The sequence below is a fragment of the Alosa pseudoharengus genome, unplaced genomic scaffold, assembly GCF_046254945.1.
Source record: "Alosa pseudoharengus isolate Yale_2024_CS ecotype anadromous, Long Island Sound unplaced genomic scaffold, YU_APseudo_1.1 YU_APseudo_1.1_scf_23, whole genome shotgun sequence".
NCBI classification, from domain to species: Eukaryota; Metazoa; Chordata; class Actinopteri; order Clupeiformes; family Clupeidae; genus Alosa; species Alosa pseudoharengus.
Window position 1 is genome coordinate 33,080,672 of NW_027468685.1, and position 15,586 is coordinate 33,096,257.

At 39.0% G+C, this 15,586-nt stretch overlaps 1 protein-coding gene across 1 annotated transcript in view; it reads right to left on the reverse strand.

Annotated features, from left to right (window-relative positions):
• ammecr1 (AMMECR nuclear protein 1) overlaps window positions 1-15,586 on the reverse strand; it is an 84,437-nt gene that overhangs the window by 25,051 nt on the left and 43,800 nt on the right. The window contains exon 3 of the mRNA XM_076302399.1: window positions 5,156-5,270. Within this exon, the coding sequence (XP_076158514.1) occupies window positions 5,156-5,270 (115 nt within the window). The remainder of the gene's footprint in view (window positions 1-5,155; window positions 5,271-15,586) is intronic.

Consider the following 15,586-nt stretch of genomic DNA (forward strand, 5'->3'; position numbering starts at 1 on the left):
TTTTTTGATTTTATTTGAATCTATTTTGTTTTGTCCCCCTGTATCTCACCCTAAGTCCTATTCCTTTGCCTGTTCTATTAATTCCACCACAGCCACAACATTCTCTAATACTTTCATCCTCTCTCACTCACCTACTATCTCTGTTGCTATTTCCACCTGCTCTGACGTTGAAGAATTAGTCACTCTCTTTAATGCATCCTGTCTTGAGACCTTAGACTGCGTTGCCCCACTAAAACAAAAACGTGTTAAAACTATCACCACTCCATGGTTAAATGCCACGACCCGTTCTGTCAGAAAATCTTGCAGGAAAGCAGAGCGCAAATGGAAAAAAAAGAAGCTTCAGGTCTTCTATGACCTTTTCAGAGATTCTCTAAAGACCTACCAAAACTCTGTTAAGGCAGCAAAGGTTGAGTATTATGCTCAGCTTATCAACAATAATGCTCATAGGACAAAAGTTTTATTTAATACCATTAACTCTATTATCAATCCTGCCTCTGCGTCATCTACTCTTGCCCCTTCAACAGAAATCTGTGAGAAGTTCCTCAACTTCTTCATCGATAAAATTGACAAAATAAAATCTCAAATCTCACCTCCAGATTCGGATCCCTCAGTGATAGAACTTTCACCTAGCTGCCTCCAACAGTTTCAGGCTATATCTTCCTCCCAGCTTTCTGAGGTGGTCTCCCATATGAAATCTACATCCTGCCACTTAGATGTTTTACCTGCACGCCTTTTTAAAGAAGTTTTTACCATCATCTGCCCTCTTGTATTGGCCATAATTAATCACTCACTAACCAATGGAGTGGTCCCCTCAGGTTTTAACCCTCTAACCGCCCATGTCGCAATATTGCGACAAGCGTCATTACTGAATAAAACAGACGATAGACGCGAGTACAGTGTAAAATCTCATTTGTACTCTTGATCACTAGTTGGCAGACACCCAGAGCTTCGATTCAAGCTCAACCTTTTTTTTTCAAAGTTTTCAGGAAGCATGTGAAAACACGCGAGAAACACACGAAGACGATGTGCATTTCCTCCATAACGCGGAAGCGATGCGGGCCATAGTTTTGCACAAATTGAAGCAGAAATACACCAAATGTTGAAAAAAAAATTCACGTTCGATGAAGTCTTGGATCTGTTATTCACCTATTCTGATTCTGAAGGAGAATATCTGCCTTTTGGAGAATATGATCGATCGTCTATTGACTGATAGTCACGGAGCGTCTGTGAATGGAGGTACGTCTTTGCGACAGTGTCCACTAAGCATACCATGCTTATTTCGACCGATTTCGACCCTCTGCCCAACATAGCTGGAGGTTCCAGTGGCAATAGTGATGATAGTGTCCGTAATGGACGTGGTATAGACAGCAAGGGTTGTAAAAATAGGGCTATGAAGAACTACAAAGTCACCCGCGATATGGAACTGATTTGACCAGGCTACTTTATTGTATAGTAGCATAGGGTTTGTGATTATAGTAATAGTTTACTATTGTTGGTTTACATGTGACTGTATTCCTGTTCATTTGTTATGTCGGTGAAATGACAAAAAAAGAAAGAAAAACTGCTCAAATATGTTCAACATCTAGTATTTACTGAAATGTGCATAATTCACGGTGGTTACCATCCAGTGACGTCATAATATGCAAATTAGATGAGTAAATTTACCCCCTTCATAAACTTCTGTTCATATTAAATGATTTTCACATTTACAGTAGGACTTTATCTCTGACCACTTGCAAGCCATGGTCTTTTGAAATTTGTATGTACAAATCCAATTTATTCTTTTTAAACCCTGGCGGCTAAAGGGTTAAAAACAAAATATTTTTCATTGGTTGTTGGTAGTTAAACCACTTGTGTCATTGTTGCCTTGTTGATAGGGTAAGTAGTAGTCTTTTTATTTATAGTCTGGCTGTTTTCTTTTTGGCATTTTCAAGAACCTTTCAAAATGCACCTTTTCAACCATCATCTAGGCTAATTAGTAGTCACCCCATACTTTGGGGTGATTTTATTTTATAGTTATTGTAAAATGATTAGCCCTATTTTGTCCATAATCTTATACTCTTCCAATGTCAGTGTATCGTTATATTGTTATTTTGATGTAAGATGCTTTGGATAATAATTAAGTAACCACACCCACTCTGCGAATACAAATGAGTTTTATAATGTGATGAGACTCTAATGAATCTGAGATAACAAACTGTCATTAAAGAAAACATATATACAGTGCAACTGTAAAGTTTTCAGACCCTTTCAAGTTTTCCACATTTTGTTATCTTTCAGACTCTTAAAATGGATTCACTTAATTGTTTTCGTCAGTCTACGCACAACACTCCAATACTCCACAAAAAGCAGGTGTTTGGAGCGTTTTGTACATTTATAAAAAATAAAAGGCTGAAATATCCCATTTACATAAGTATTCAGACAACTTGTTATGATGCTTGCAATTGAGCTGTGTGAAAATCAAGCTCAATTAACCTGTCGCTAAGCCCCGCCCCCCATGTGAAACTCAGACAAACATACCAGACTTGATTAGAAATACATTATGGAGAATGACAGCTGACAGTATATCAAAGCAGGCTTTGAGGACGTTTTGGTTAAAAAAGGATTTAATTTCCTCCAGAAGCAATCAAAGGGGACTTAATTATGCTATGGAGGGGTATATTCAAAACTTTAAAATATATACAAGGTGACAATCTTAAAGTGGAGGTGAGTAGCCAGATCACCGTGCAAAAACCACTGACGTTAATGTTAATGCTAGTTAGCTAGCTAGTTGAAGATTGAGACCGAGATATGTTAGGTTACATTAACATTCGATGTAGTAAGAATATAGTAGTTGGCTAATGAGCATTTTCATCTTGAGATTTAACAGGGAACCTGGTTACTGTGCCCACGTTGTTGGCTTAATAGCTTACATTACGTTGAGCTGTTGCAAATGGCCTACGTCCTGTAGGCTACTGTTGATGAAATATACCCCGTTTACTAGCCACTCGGGGTACCGGCTATCGGTATTACACGTCCCCCATGCACAACGTTTGACCATGGTTATCCATCGGGGTTTTTTGAAGACATAAACTCCATAATCAACCATTAAAGATGCCCTGCCACACGTATTTTATTACTTTGTGGTAATGTCTGAAGTTCTACCATGGACTCTAACATTTTTTGTGGAAAACATGCCTTGGTTATCTTGTTTCAAGCCATTCTAGTGTGGTATTGAAAGCCTGCATGAAGACTCTGCTCGATTTGCGCCAGTTCTCATTAATATTCAACGAGCTAAGCTGCTTGACTGATTGGCTAACAGCTAGTAGGTTTCGTCCATAACATGACAGCCGTTATCAACTCATTTTAGCTTCATGGCATGAACTTAGCTTGGCTAGCATTGTCCAAATGTGCATAAATAAAACCTGCTAGGCTAGCGAGTTCATTAAACCTGTATAACATAGCACTTCCTTGAGTTGACAATTACGTTTTACTTACAGGCACTGGTCATAGACTGTGATGGTAGCCTGCTCCAGGCTTCAACAGCAACCTTTTTGCAAAGCCTGTGGCATTGTTCCAAAAAATAAACTGAAGCCATTTGATCTGGGTTCTTGGGCAAAATGCATTGTTGAAGTTCTATTTGTGCATAGCACACAAGTCCGTTGACATTCAGCCATTCTTGCATGGGCCTACGAAAACTGTCACAGAGCTAAACGAATTTTGTGGGCACGGTCTCAACTGGGCGAGCTCATGAATAGCAATGAGCTCATCAATTCCACGTCAATCTGAAGAGCTTTTGCAATTGGCCTAATTTCTCCGCTTATTTCTTTTCAGTGGCTAGAGCTGACAGAGGAGTTAGCTGTTCATTTTCACATTCACGACATAGCACAAACACATGGACCTAACCTTTAATTTGTAATGCTTCCTCCCTGTTGTTTCCTATGGAGTTGTTCGAGCTGATGTCCGAGTCTGTTGAGGCTAGACTGTCATTTCATCTGCGTTCTAAGGGTGGCGCTTAGCGACAGGTCAATTGAGCTATCGTGTGAAAATTATGACCAGTTGAGGGAAGAAAATAAATCGCGATGCAACTACTTTGTCTGTCTCTCTCTCGCATCCAAACATTCACAATGAATGTGAAAGCAAGGACTGTTGGTGTTAAGTTGCTATTAAATCCACTTAGCATTATTAGCACACAACTGATTTTTTTTTTTTCCAAACTGTTGCATTCAAGTTGACTGGTCAGGTCTTATCGTGTTAATCCCGATGTAAATGGAAAGGTATTTTCCCAGACTTAAAGGGCCTGTCACAAAGAGAAAAAGTATTATTTTGAAACTTAAACACACATGGGGGAAACAGAACAGTCCAAACAGTAAACTATGATAAGGTAGGCTAACCCATTAGGCTACTTTGTTTACAATATTTCCAGGCTTCAACCAGTGCTGCTGACATAATAATAATAATAATAATAATAATAATATAGATATTATAATAAATATATAATAAAACTGATTGAAGCTTAATCAACTAAAAAAAATGTGAGAAAATCGCATTGTGACCTTAAAATTGTGAATCATATCGAATCGTGAGTTGAGCACATCTTTACATCCTTACTGGCCGCTCAGCCAAACTGAGTAATCCAGGACGAAGGGCCTTGGTCAGACAGGTAACTATCACTATGAGGTTACTATGAATGAGATGCAGAGTTCCTTTGTGGACATGGAAGAACCCTTACAGAATTACCATTTGAGAATTATTTCAATTTCAATTTAATTTCCCTTATAGAGCGCCAAAACATTACACATGTCTCAAGGCGCTTTACAGAGAGTTAAACGATGCTCTTTCAATGCGGCAGAAAGAGCCGCTGTCTTGACACAATCTACGGTCTAGGGACAATTCTGTAGACCTTACATGCGTGCCTCTCCTAATACTGTAATGTAAAGTTTTTATACATTTTCAAAATACTCCAAACACCTGCTTTTTTGTGGAGTATTGATATTACTGAGTATTAATTTAATCATTAAGAAGAGTCTGAAACAAAGAAATGTGGAAAACTTGAAAGGGTCTGAAAACTTTCCGGTTGCACTGTATATGATTGAAGAGCATTGTTCAGTGTCAATCAGTGTGTGCAATAACATTAAAATAGATTTTGTTGCTTTTTTTGAAGATATCATCTTACCTCCCAGTCAAGATAATCGCCAACATCTTCAAAGTTGGTGAGCAGAGATACTGAGCAGAAGAGACGTGGCAGCTCATCCCTCGTCATGGGGGGAAAGCGGCTGTCTTTAAGGGCACTGAAAGTAACAACAAAACAACTTACAACAATAAAGCTTTCCTTTAGATTTTCTTTTCTTTTTGACAATGACAATTTCCTCCAGATTGTCATAGCCAATGGTGCACATCTGCACCATTACCTTTTAAACATAGAAACTTGGTTCAGATTTTGTTCCGTACACCTTTCACTTATTAGAATAATGATCCGTCACATACACAATAATAACAGTGTACAACTAGTAGTGAGATGTAAACCTGACTTGACATGACTTAAATGGAAAAGAATATAAACTAGAAAATGTAATTCCGAGGAATTACCAGTGCATGAAAATGCAAGTCATAGTTCATGACAACTGACAGTTGGAAAGGCTGAACAGGTTAATAGTTGGATAGTTTAAATTGTTCAATTATTTAATAGGGAATTATTGTAGTGAGGACTTTTTTTTTTTTAAATGGCTTACGTTTAATGGCTTACCATGGATGCACACAATGGCAAGTAGCCTAATCAATCGTTCCTCTGCTTTAAAGTTCATCCAGTGCAGGTGGCTTGCCATATTTAATGTTAAAACGGCTTGCCATGGCACTGCCAGGTTATGGACAATGCCAATTGCATCTGCCCAGAGCCACTCAGGATCTGCCATAACCAATCACTAACATTTGGTCGTGACGTATGTATTGTCCAGTGTTGGGGTCGTTACTCAAAAAAATGTATTACACATTACTTGCTACTGTAAAAAAATGTAATCCCTTGCATTACTTCTTTACTCTCTATGGAAAGTAACGCATTACATTACTTTTGCATTACTGCGCTGAAATGCTCCTATGGACGCTGTTATTGATATGCCCCCTTTTATTTATTATTTAATTTATGATGTATGAAACATTAGGTAGCATAATCTAGTCTACTACACTCTACAACCCAGGTTGCGCTGTAGGCCTACCAGATATTTCTTACAGATAGCTAATCATTGCTTTGTCTTACTGAAAGCTGCCTTCAAGTTCAAACACGCCACCCCAGTGTTGCTTTTAAAAATTGTGCAAATTCGAATTGCTTTATGGAAGCGCTGCTGCCCTGCTTGCGCACCCTCCCTCGCAATGTTGAATGGTGACACGCACACAACAACAAAATTGAATTGAAGTGTGCTCGCGAGTTGCGCACTGTCATTAAGATGCTCTTGTTCACATTGAAAACAGTGGCAGTCCTAGGTTGTATAATACCCTGAAATCTTTTTGGAGGCAATTCGTGATGTGAATGACTTCAGACTAGGCATTAGTTAGTTGTGCACGGTTTCTTGCTCTCCCGCTCAGTATTAAGCTAACAAATACTCCGATGGGTTATGTTTTTTGCAGATGTTCTTGTCGCCTTCCCAGAAGATGCGCGCGTGCACAAACACACTAATATCGGCAACGCAGTTTAACCTCGCTACCGCGACATTTTGAACAGCAGATTTTTTTAATACAGGAAATATTTAGTCTTTTAGTTTTATCTCTTATAAACGGCCTGATTGTACATAGGAAAGCAAAGAGGTATCATTTAAAGCAGTGGTCTCCAACACTGTGCCCGCGGGCACCAGGTAGCCCGCGGGACGACTATGAGGTGCCACCAGCGCACTTTCTAAAAATAGCCAACAGGTCGCCTGCAGATCACGCTAAAAACACGCTCCATTGTGAAGTTTTCAATAGATATTTCTAGACCAGAACCATTTTAAGAATGTATGTAGCCATACATCTGTAACATTAAATTGATATTGGTGATACCTTACAAATTGTAGCTGCGTTAAATTTTAGCCTTTGGCTCCAAATCCGTTTCCCATTCAATCTTTAAACAACAACGGAAGCGGAGCGCATACACGCTGCTCGCACGCATAGACAGTAAAGGGGGAAAAAACTTGCTTGTCTGGTGTAGCCAATGGAAGCATATCTTTGCAAAAGTTCTGTTGCCATTCCATGTTCGTCAAATACGGTTCTTGCATGATTTCAAGGACTGAAAAACAATTGCTTTAGCTCACAGGCCTTTTCTCCATAGGCAACTGCCGTATAGCCTAATAGCGCTGTAAATGTTATTAGCATGCATGACTGAGCAGGACTGTGCATTAGGCTACCCTTTTTTGTCAGATCATGGATCATTTCAGGTGTGCAATAACTTTAAAAGGAGTTTTCATATGTTAGGGTGGTGTGGCGATTACAATTGAAATGTTAAAACCGAATTGTCCACTGAAATCAGAACTTAAACAACCCCTGAATTCATAATGGTGGGTGGGTATAAATTGGGTACAAATTGTAACCCAAATTATTAATTGCACAAAAATTTTTTTTTTTGTAAAAAAAAAAAAAATAGATTAGATTCCCCATGCAAACTTTGAAATGAACAAACTGAACAAAAATGTTGGTAGTGTTGCATAGGTTATTGATATTACATTTGAAAATACAGTTGCTTAATATATAAAGACGTATAGGCCTGCACAATATTGATAATTTAAAAGTAAAAATCACATAGGCCTATTATTTAGGAGGACTACCCTCGCAAAAAAGGGGTGAGGGTATGTTTGTTTTAAATGAGTAGCCCTCTATATGATTTTGGGTCTTCAGGTAGCCCTCATTCCCAAAAAGGTTGGAGACCCCTGATTTAAAGCCAAGAAGACCGTCTCAGAGGCAGCTGCAGTAGGAGGCGGCCTGATTCCACGCACCCGACATGACAGGGTAAAGCACACCGCAACATGCGTCTCCAGGGCTCAAGGAGGAGAATTCCTATTTCCTAATAGGAGAATCTCAAATAGGAGAATAAAGTAATCCTTGCTCACACACTTTTAGTAACTGTAGTGTGATTACTGAATTTAGAACAGTAACATGTTACACTACTCATTACTGACAAATGTAATGTGATTACAGTAACACGTTACTTTCTAACGCGTTACACTCAACTCTGGTCATGTCCAACCTTAAAGCGAAGCAGATTTATTATCTTATATACGAAATGTAATAGAAGTATTTTCCTCTCTAATTTCAACTTCTTTAAGTAAATCAGAGCGTCTGAACTTTCAAAAGTAGTTAAAGTGACTAGGGCTGCAGCTATTGATTCATTTTGGAATCGAGTATTCTATCGATCGATTATTCGAGTAACCAGATAAAAAAATATTTTGCGTTAAGTGCAATTTATTAATATGCACAACAAAGGTCATGCTGTAAACTAGCCCTAGTCACTTCAAAATAAATAAACCTAGCGGTTATGTAGAGCATTATGTAGATTTGTGCATCTACCATTACTACCAAATAATCTCCCTTACAAAAAATAGCTGCAGTTTTTACAGTGCAGTTAGGCTATACAACAATACAGCGTAGTACTTTAGTAGCCTGGGGGCCAGCCAAACTTAGCCCCGCTTTATCCCAGGCTTTATACATTGATGGACAGATAAGCAACAGTGCCTCGTCGATCACATCACCTGAGCACGGTTAGATCGATTTTGTTTGCAACAAAAACGCTGTGGATAGAAGCTAATCAGATGGCTTTGAAGACCCCATATAAAAAGATGCATAACTATTTTCACTGAAAACTATTATTTCTGAAAACTTTGGCAAAAGTGCATATGTGGGAAAACGTCAAAGGGCGTTCTATATTCTCCTGTAACGGCTGCAATTCTTAGAGACATCGGCTACAGTATAAGTTAACCTTCATAGATTAAATAATACAGTGTTAGTGGACACATGACCACTACACTTTTATTTTGACACACTTAAATGGCTACGTCACTACTGACATTTCTCTGGTATTTTTGAGTTTAGCCTACACTATTGACTGACCAGCTAAGGAGTTGCGGTGCCTCTGGAGTTATGGCTTCTAACAAGCGTCCGCGTCTGTTATGTCTGATGTGCATCCACCATGTTTTGATGTCAGTGACGATCATATTGATGTAAGAAAATGACAAAAATAAAAATATAACAGTAAAAATATGAAAGTGTAATATATTTAACGTTTTTCATGCCTAACTTAGCTGCCTCTCTCTGGCATCTTCGTATGGCTGTCACTGTGAAAGTCAGTTTGAGTTTAGCTAGCACCAGCAAAATATAGACATAATTCAGTGATGGGTCATAGCCTAATTAACCATAAAGTTTGATAAATTTGCAGATATAACACTTAATGGGGCAAATAGGGGCAGCCGTGGCCTACTGGTTAACGCTTCGGACTTGTAACCGGAGGGTTGCCGGTTCGAACCCCGACCAGTAGGCATGGCTGAGTGCCCTTGAGCAAGGCACCTAATCCCTCACTGCTCCCCGAGCACCGCTGTTGTTGTAGGCAGCTCACTGCGCCAGGATTAGTGTGTGCTTCACATCACTGTGTGTTCACTGTGTGCCGAGTGTGTTTCACTAATTGGGATAAATGCAGAGACCAAGGGCTTTTCTCAATATGCGTTCTTTTCTATACTTGTGTTTAGGGGTGTCACGATTCTCCAAATCCTCGATTCGATGTAATTTTCGATTTTAAAGTCACGATTCGATTCGATTTTCGATCTTTTTAAAATATTACTATTAATGCATTCCTTATATGTTATTTACTCTTTTTGGCCTTTTCTTTTTCGGGGGGCTTTTATTTTGAAACCGCTTTGAAACCGTTCCAACCGCGAGGTTGTAATGTAAACAGAACTAACATTAGGCCAAAATAGAGACGTGAACATGGTAAAATGAAACAACACAGAATGTTAATTTCATTGTTTCAGCACACTCCGAAGAGACCCAAGGTTAGTGTTCATGGAATATGTACTTATAAATGTGCATTTTAAGCCTTAAAGTAACTTTGGAGTGTAATTAGACCATCTTTTCACTTGCTAAGTTGAGTAGGCTAAGTTAGTTTCAATTGACGTGAATGAACGAATACTTCCACACCGGTGATTTCAAAGTAGCAAGAGGGGCTTTGATTTCGGTAGGTTGATGTGTAGGCCTATATTTTAACTGGCTGCAGCTTAAAATTAGAGGAGTGTTGGCGCTGCAGTTCAGCACGTGCATGTGTGTTTGTGCGTCTTGTCATACATGCTGGACGTGACATTGGGGCTGTGGCTGCATCGTCGATTCTACTTTTAAGTTCGAAGTTCGAGATTGAGATGTAATTTCGATCGATTTCGAAATAAAATCGAAATCGTGACACCCTTACTTGTGTTCTCATGAACTTGAAAATCGTTCTGAAACGTCATCAATCACCGCCGAAGTACTGTTCCAATTCACAAGTTCGCATTTATTCAAGAACGCATAACATTCCCGGAAGTGTTCTCGAATCGTTGGTTTTAGCAAGGATGCATCGGGTGGTGACTTGGTGGATTGAAGATTCCACAATGCATTACGTCAGTTCAGCCGTGACACTCACATAAGAGAAATGGCAGCATTGATACATAATAGGCCTACCTATCATAATTGCTGCTACAATCCGATCCATGTTTAGGCTATAAACGGTAGGCTACAGGCTTCACAACTAACGTTAATATTAACTGTCACTCAAACTGCGAACTTCAAACGTTGTTCCCGCCATCGGCAAGTGAATATATTCTTATTAATATTTAATTAAAGAAAGAAGAAACAAACTTAAACAAGCTGGTGAATTGTATATTTTATTGTAAATGTCAGAAATACTGGGTAGACCAATAGAGCAATAGGTAAATGACTAGACTCCCGAGCTGTTCCGAGAGAAGCTGCCGTTGGCAAGAACGCTGCTGTCTCAAACTGCAAATTGAGCGTCCTGTGTCCTCGCGTTCTCCAGAGTCTGGACCAGGGCCTGAAGTTAACTTTTTTGGCCACCAGCCACTGTGGCAGGTGAATTTTGAAATCCACCTGCCACAGTGTTTTTTTACCAGCCAAAATTATTTTGTGCCCAAAATAAAGGTGAACGACTCAGAAAATGCATAAGAATGGTTCTTGAACGTGTACAGAATACACATTACAGTACTCAAGTAAAAGTAAAAAAAAGTACTTTGTTAATAAATTACTCAAGTAGGCCTAACAAGTTACTTTTTTGTAGGCCTACATTTTTATATTTTTGATGGACCTTTAAAGGGATACAAAAGTATCCTTTATGCATATTCTCCTCCTCTGTAGGCTAATCATATAGTCAAACATATTTTAAAAGCCCAATTGAAATATATTTTATTTAATATATTTTGTCATAGCCAGAATAAGCATTACGTGGCTATGGATTGAAAAGCAGTCTTCCAATACATTGCAGCTGATTCTTCTGCTTTGCATTGCTAGAAGTCTGGTTATAACTCCACCATACAGACAATGTAACCTAAAAACAATGGCTATATTATGGGTAGACCTATATTTAGGCTATAATAGTCTAGGCATATCCACTCGGGCAGAGCGACAGATCAGGCTATCTTTTTTCTCAGCCGACCGTCTCATGTCGTGTCCTGCAACATTGAGGCTACATAAATGAATGCTAGGCTTTTTCTAACTTGTATGCTCGATTTCCAGTGCATTTGATTTGCTTGTAAATTAAGTTGTAGGCCTACTTTCCTTGTCCAATGTGATTGTTGAACGATGCTGGCCAGAAATGAATATACGTGAAAGTTTCCGTGTCATGTCATAGCCTACCTCTAGTCTCGTTGCTACTCTGGCAGCCTCACCAGAAGATGCAGCAACTGTACGTCATTGTGTTAACTGAGCTGTTAGCTAGGCCAGGCATTACTTTTATAATCGTGGGCTAACGCATTCTGAAGCCCCGTTTCTTTTCTCCTGGGAGAGGTGCGCTTTTCCCTCTTCGAGATACTTTCTCCAATAATAAACTTGTACTCGTAATGTAAGGCAATTGAAATGTAGCGGAGTAAAAGAGTAGATTATTGGCTTAAAAATGTACTTGAGTAGCCTAAGAGTAGAAGTAGGCTACCGTTTTGAAAAAGGAAAGTCGTTTGCCGTTCCTCGAAAAAAAAAATGTAACGCGTTAGGCTACTACCCACCCCTGCAAATGGGTTTGATCTCGCTTTCTCCGAGCCTACAAACGGACAGTGCATCTCCTTGCTCAGTGTTGTGTTGGCTACCCGCCAACGTGGCAGGTACATTGACAGTTTCACCCGCCAATCACAAAAGTTACCCGCATTTGGCGTGTGGGCGGGTGCCAATTTCATGCCCTGGTCTGGACTCACGATCTTAACTTTTCAAGTTCGAACTTTCAAGAACGGGAGACGGTTCTTTAGCGTACTTTGTATTGAGAAAAGCCCCAAATTTCCCTCACAGGATCAAGAGTATACTTACTTATATACTCAATGTTAACATTACTCCTTTCTGGCATGTAAAGCTAATGTTATCAATATCCCACTTACAGATAGTTGCAAACTACTACTTATGTACCTGTTCTCTCTCAATTACTTTTTATGTTGACTAATAACCAAAGTAGTGTTTTCTGTTTATGGATATCAGGAAAATGTATCTTATACAAGTATGTCTCGTCATCTCATTTGTGATTACAAAAAAAATGAGGTAACGTTAGTCTGAGACTCGTAATGTTAGCCAAGGATAGGTTGAAGGTTAGTGAACGAGTGCAACAGGTTCATTATCATCAATTGATCAAGTTCAGATAAATTATATAAACATGATGTGCATGTAAAAAAAAAAAAATTCATGTCAGGTTTAACAGTCCCTGTTCTTGGTGGCATGCTTAGTCAAATGAGTCATGGTTTCATGCGCTATGCTTCTCCCATAACGTTAGTTAAATCCTCATCATTCTTGAGTTGTAAGTAGTCTAGCTAAAACCTAAATAAGTGCAAGATATGCCTGTCTATTTCAATGAAATCAGTACTCATATAGTATCTTGCAGTATTTCCCAGAGAATTGAATTCCATTTGTGGTCGTTGGTTTGCAGAATGAACTTAAATGCAACAGTTTTTAACAAATTAGCACAGCGTGGTTATGATGCAAACCAGATTTTAGCACAATTTAGTACAACCTGGAAAATCATTGTGTGGTGGTCAATGTTGATATTGTGGTGGGCCACCACAAATAAGTCAATGTATGGGAAACACTGTCTTGTTTCCCAGCTTCTAATACAGACCCATGTGAACCATATTTATAACTTTTTCTTAGTGAAAGACTTTGAGAATGTAAGTGACTACGCCTATGGCCGTCTATGGAAAACATGGATATGTAATTCTTAATGGATCATATATCATTTGAAATTGCCATTTCTAATCTTTAAACTGAAAGAAACTTACAATTGACACTATTTATTAGCTTTTTATTCTTGGTTATTTGAAATGTTTCTCAAACTGCCCTTTTCTCTGTGAATTCCCAGGAATCTGGAGCATTGCTGTAGAATTCTATTGGGGTATAGAGGGTTAAAATCTCTGGTTGGCTACCTGTTTGCTCTAGGGGTTTGCGACACCCTTCCCCAGCTGTATAGCATAGGCTGGGCAATATGACTGAAAACTGGATCACAATAAAAGTGTTTCATATCAGTCAATATCGATAATTATTGATTTTTTTTACCTATTTGAAATAAGGACCAGGAGATATTTTTTTTTTATTTAAACACTTTTTAACGATTACCGGTATAATGGTAAACCGGGATAAAAATGTTGACGATAACAATTACCGTTTTCATTTGAAATATCATAATTATCACAGTTGATTACCACGGTGTGGAAACCGTGTGTTTAATCCTTCCCAGCTTCATCCGAGCCCGCTTTTGACATACAGTAGGCCTGGTACAATGAAAAGGAAAAAAAAACGAGTACCCTAGTGATTCTGTTGTCTAATTGATGGATTTAACTGCGATTCGGATTAGGTTACACCTGATTTTAAAAGGCGGAACATTTTCACCGCAAAACACTGTATCATGCAACCACTCAGCGTCTTTTTATACCGCGATAATACCGAAAACCGTGATAATTTTGGTCACTATAAGCATGAGTTTCATTTTTCTTACCGTTACATCCCTACTTGTGATATTGCTTTACAGTAGGGCTGCACGATATATCTAAAATCTATCGTTATCGCGATATCAACGCTTGCGATGGACATACCGCAAAGATTACTACATTTTTGATACATTTTGATACATTTTCTGTGTCGCACGCATTCCATACAGTCTATGGTGTATTCACATTCTGAATGTCAGCATATTTTACCAAACCGATGCTGTCATGCAGCCCTAGAAGCCCGTCCCCCACCAGTTTAGGTGTGTGGTGTTTTAGGTGTTGAGGCAGGAGCTAAGTCGTGATGGCTGAAGATAGTGAGTCAAGCGAGGTAGGCTACACTTAGGTGAAGAGGAATTGGTGACTAAAAGGAAAAACATGTCTGTTATAGGGAAATATTTTGGTTTTATGAAGGCCGACTTATTACAAACACAGCGCCAAATGCGTTCTCCACCGTGTTCAAATAAACAATTTCTTTCGTTGTTGTTATAGGATCAGAAGATAGCCTATCTGTCTTTCACTGTAAGGCTTGTATTTCATAATTTGCATTTAGCAAAAGCCCCAGACAGCAGCAGAGAGGTAATCAGGATTCGTTATTTGTAAAAGTTGTTTAGCCTACTTTGTTAGCCTGGACGGTGTGATCGCAGCCACTTACTTTCACTTTCCGCTGCCCTCGTAGTCGGCATGCCGGTAGCCTAATAACGTGGGATGCGCAGCGTATACGTATACAGACTGGGATACTTAAGATTTTAGATGAGTGACCGCCGCGATATAGCTTAAGTACAGTAGCTTTTTTGCTAGGCCCAGCGAAGTCTGGCAATGTGGAATATTCCGCTGGTTGGTGCGCAAGTATTCAGATTGGCTGTCTATCCGTCTTTTACGAGGATTTTCTTGGAGCACATCTTCCACACAACTTCGATAGCCTAGTCAGTGGGTATCTTAGCTGTCCACCTAGGCTACATAATATACTGCTCAAAAAATTAAAGGAACACTTACAGTTTTCCACAATTGTTCAAACCAATTTTTTTAAACCTTCCACCCTTCTCTCCATTCTCAAACTACATTCACAGAATGTCTGACAGTTCTTGCAAAATAAAACACTCGCCTTAAAAGTTTTTCTTCTGCTCAGAATCAAACAGTGTCAGCACCAATCCAGTGTATGATTGAAGTGTCCCCTTAATTTTTGAGCAGTATATTTTATATTGTTTATGTAGAAAATTATACATTTATTTCTGTAATTATACATTTACCCCCCCCCCCCACCCTTCAGTCTATGTTAGCAGCAAGTAGAATGGAGAAAAACATTAAATATTTAAATATCGCAAGTACTCAATAATGTTATCGCATATCGCATGTTTTCCTAATATCGTGCAGCCCTACTTTACAGTAGGCTACTTGGCAATGGCATGGCATCACACGAGCTGTTAAACCCAATCCACTAGCCC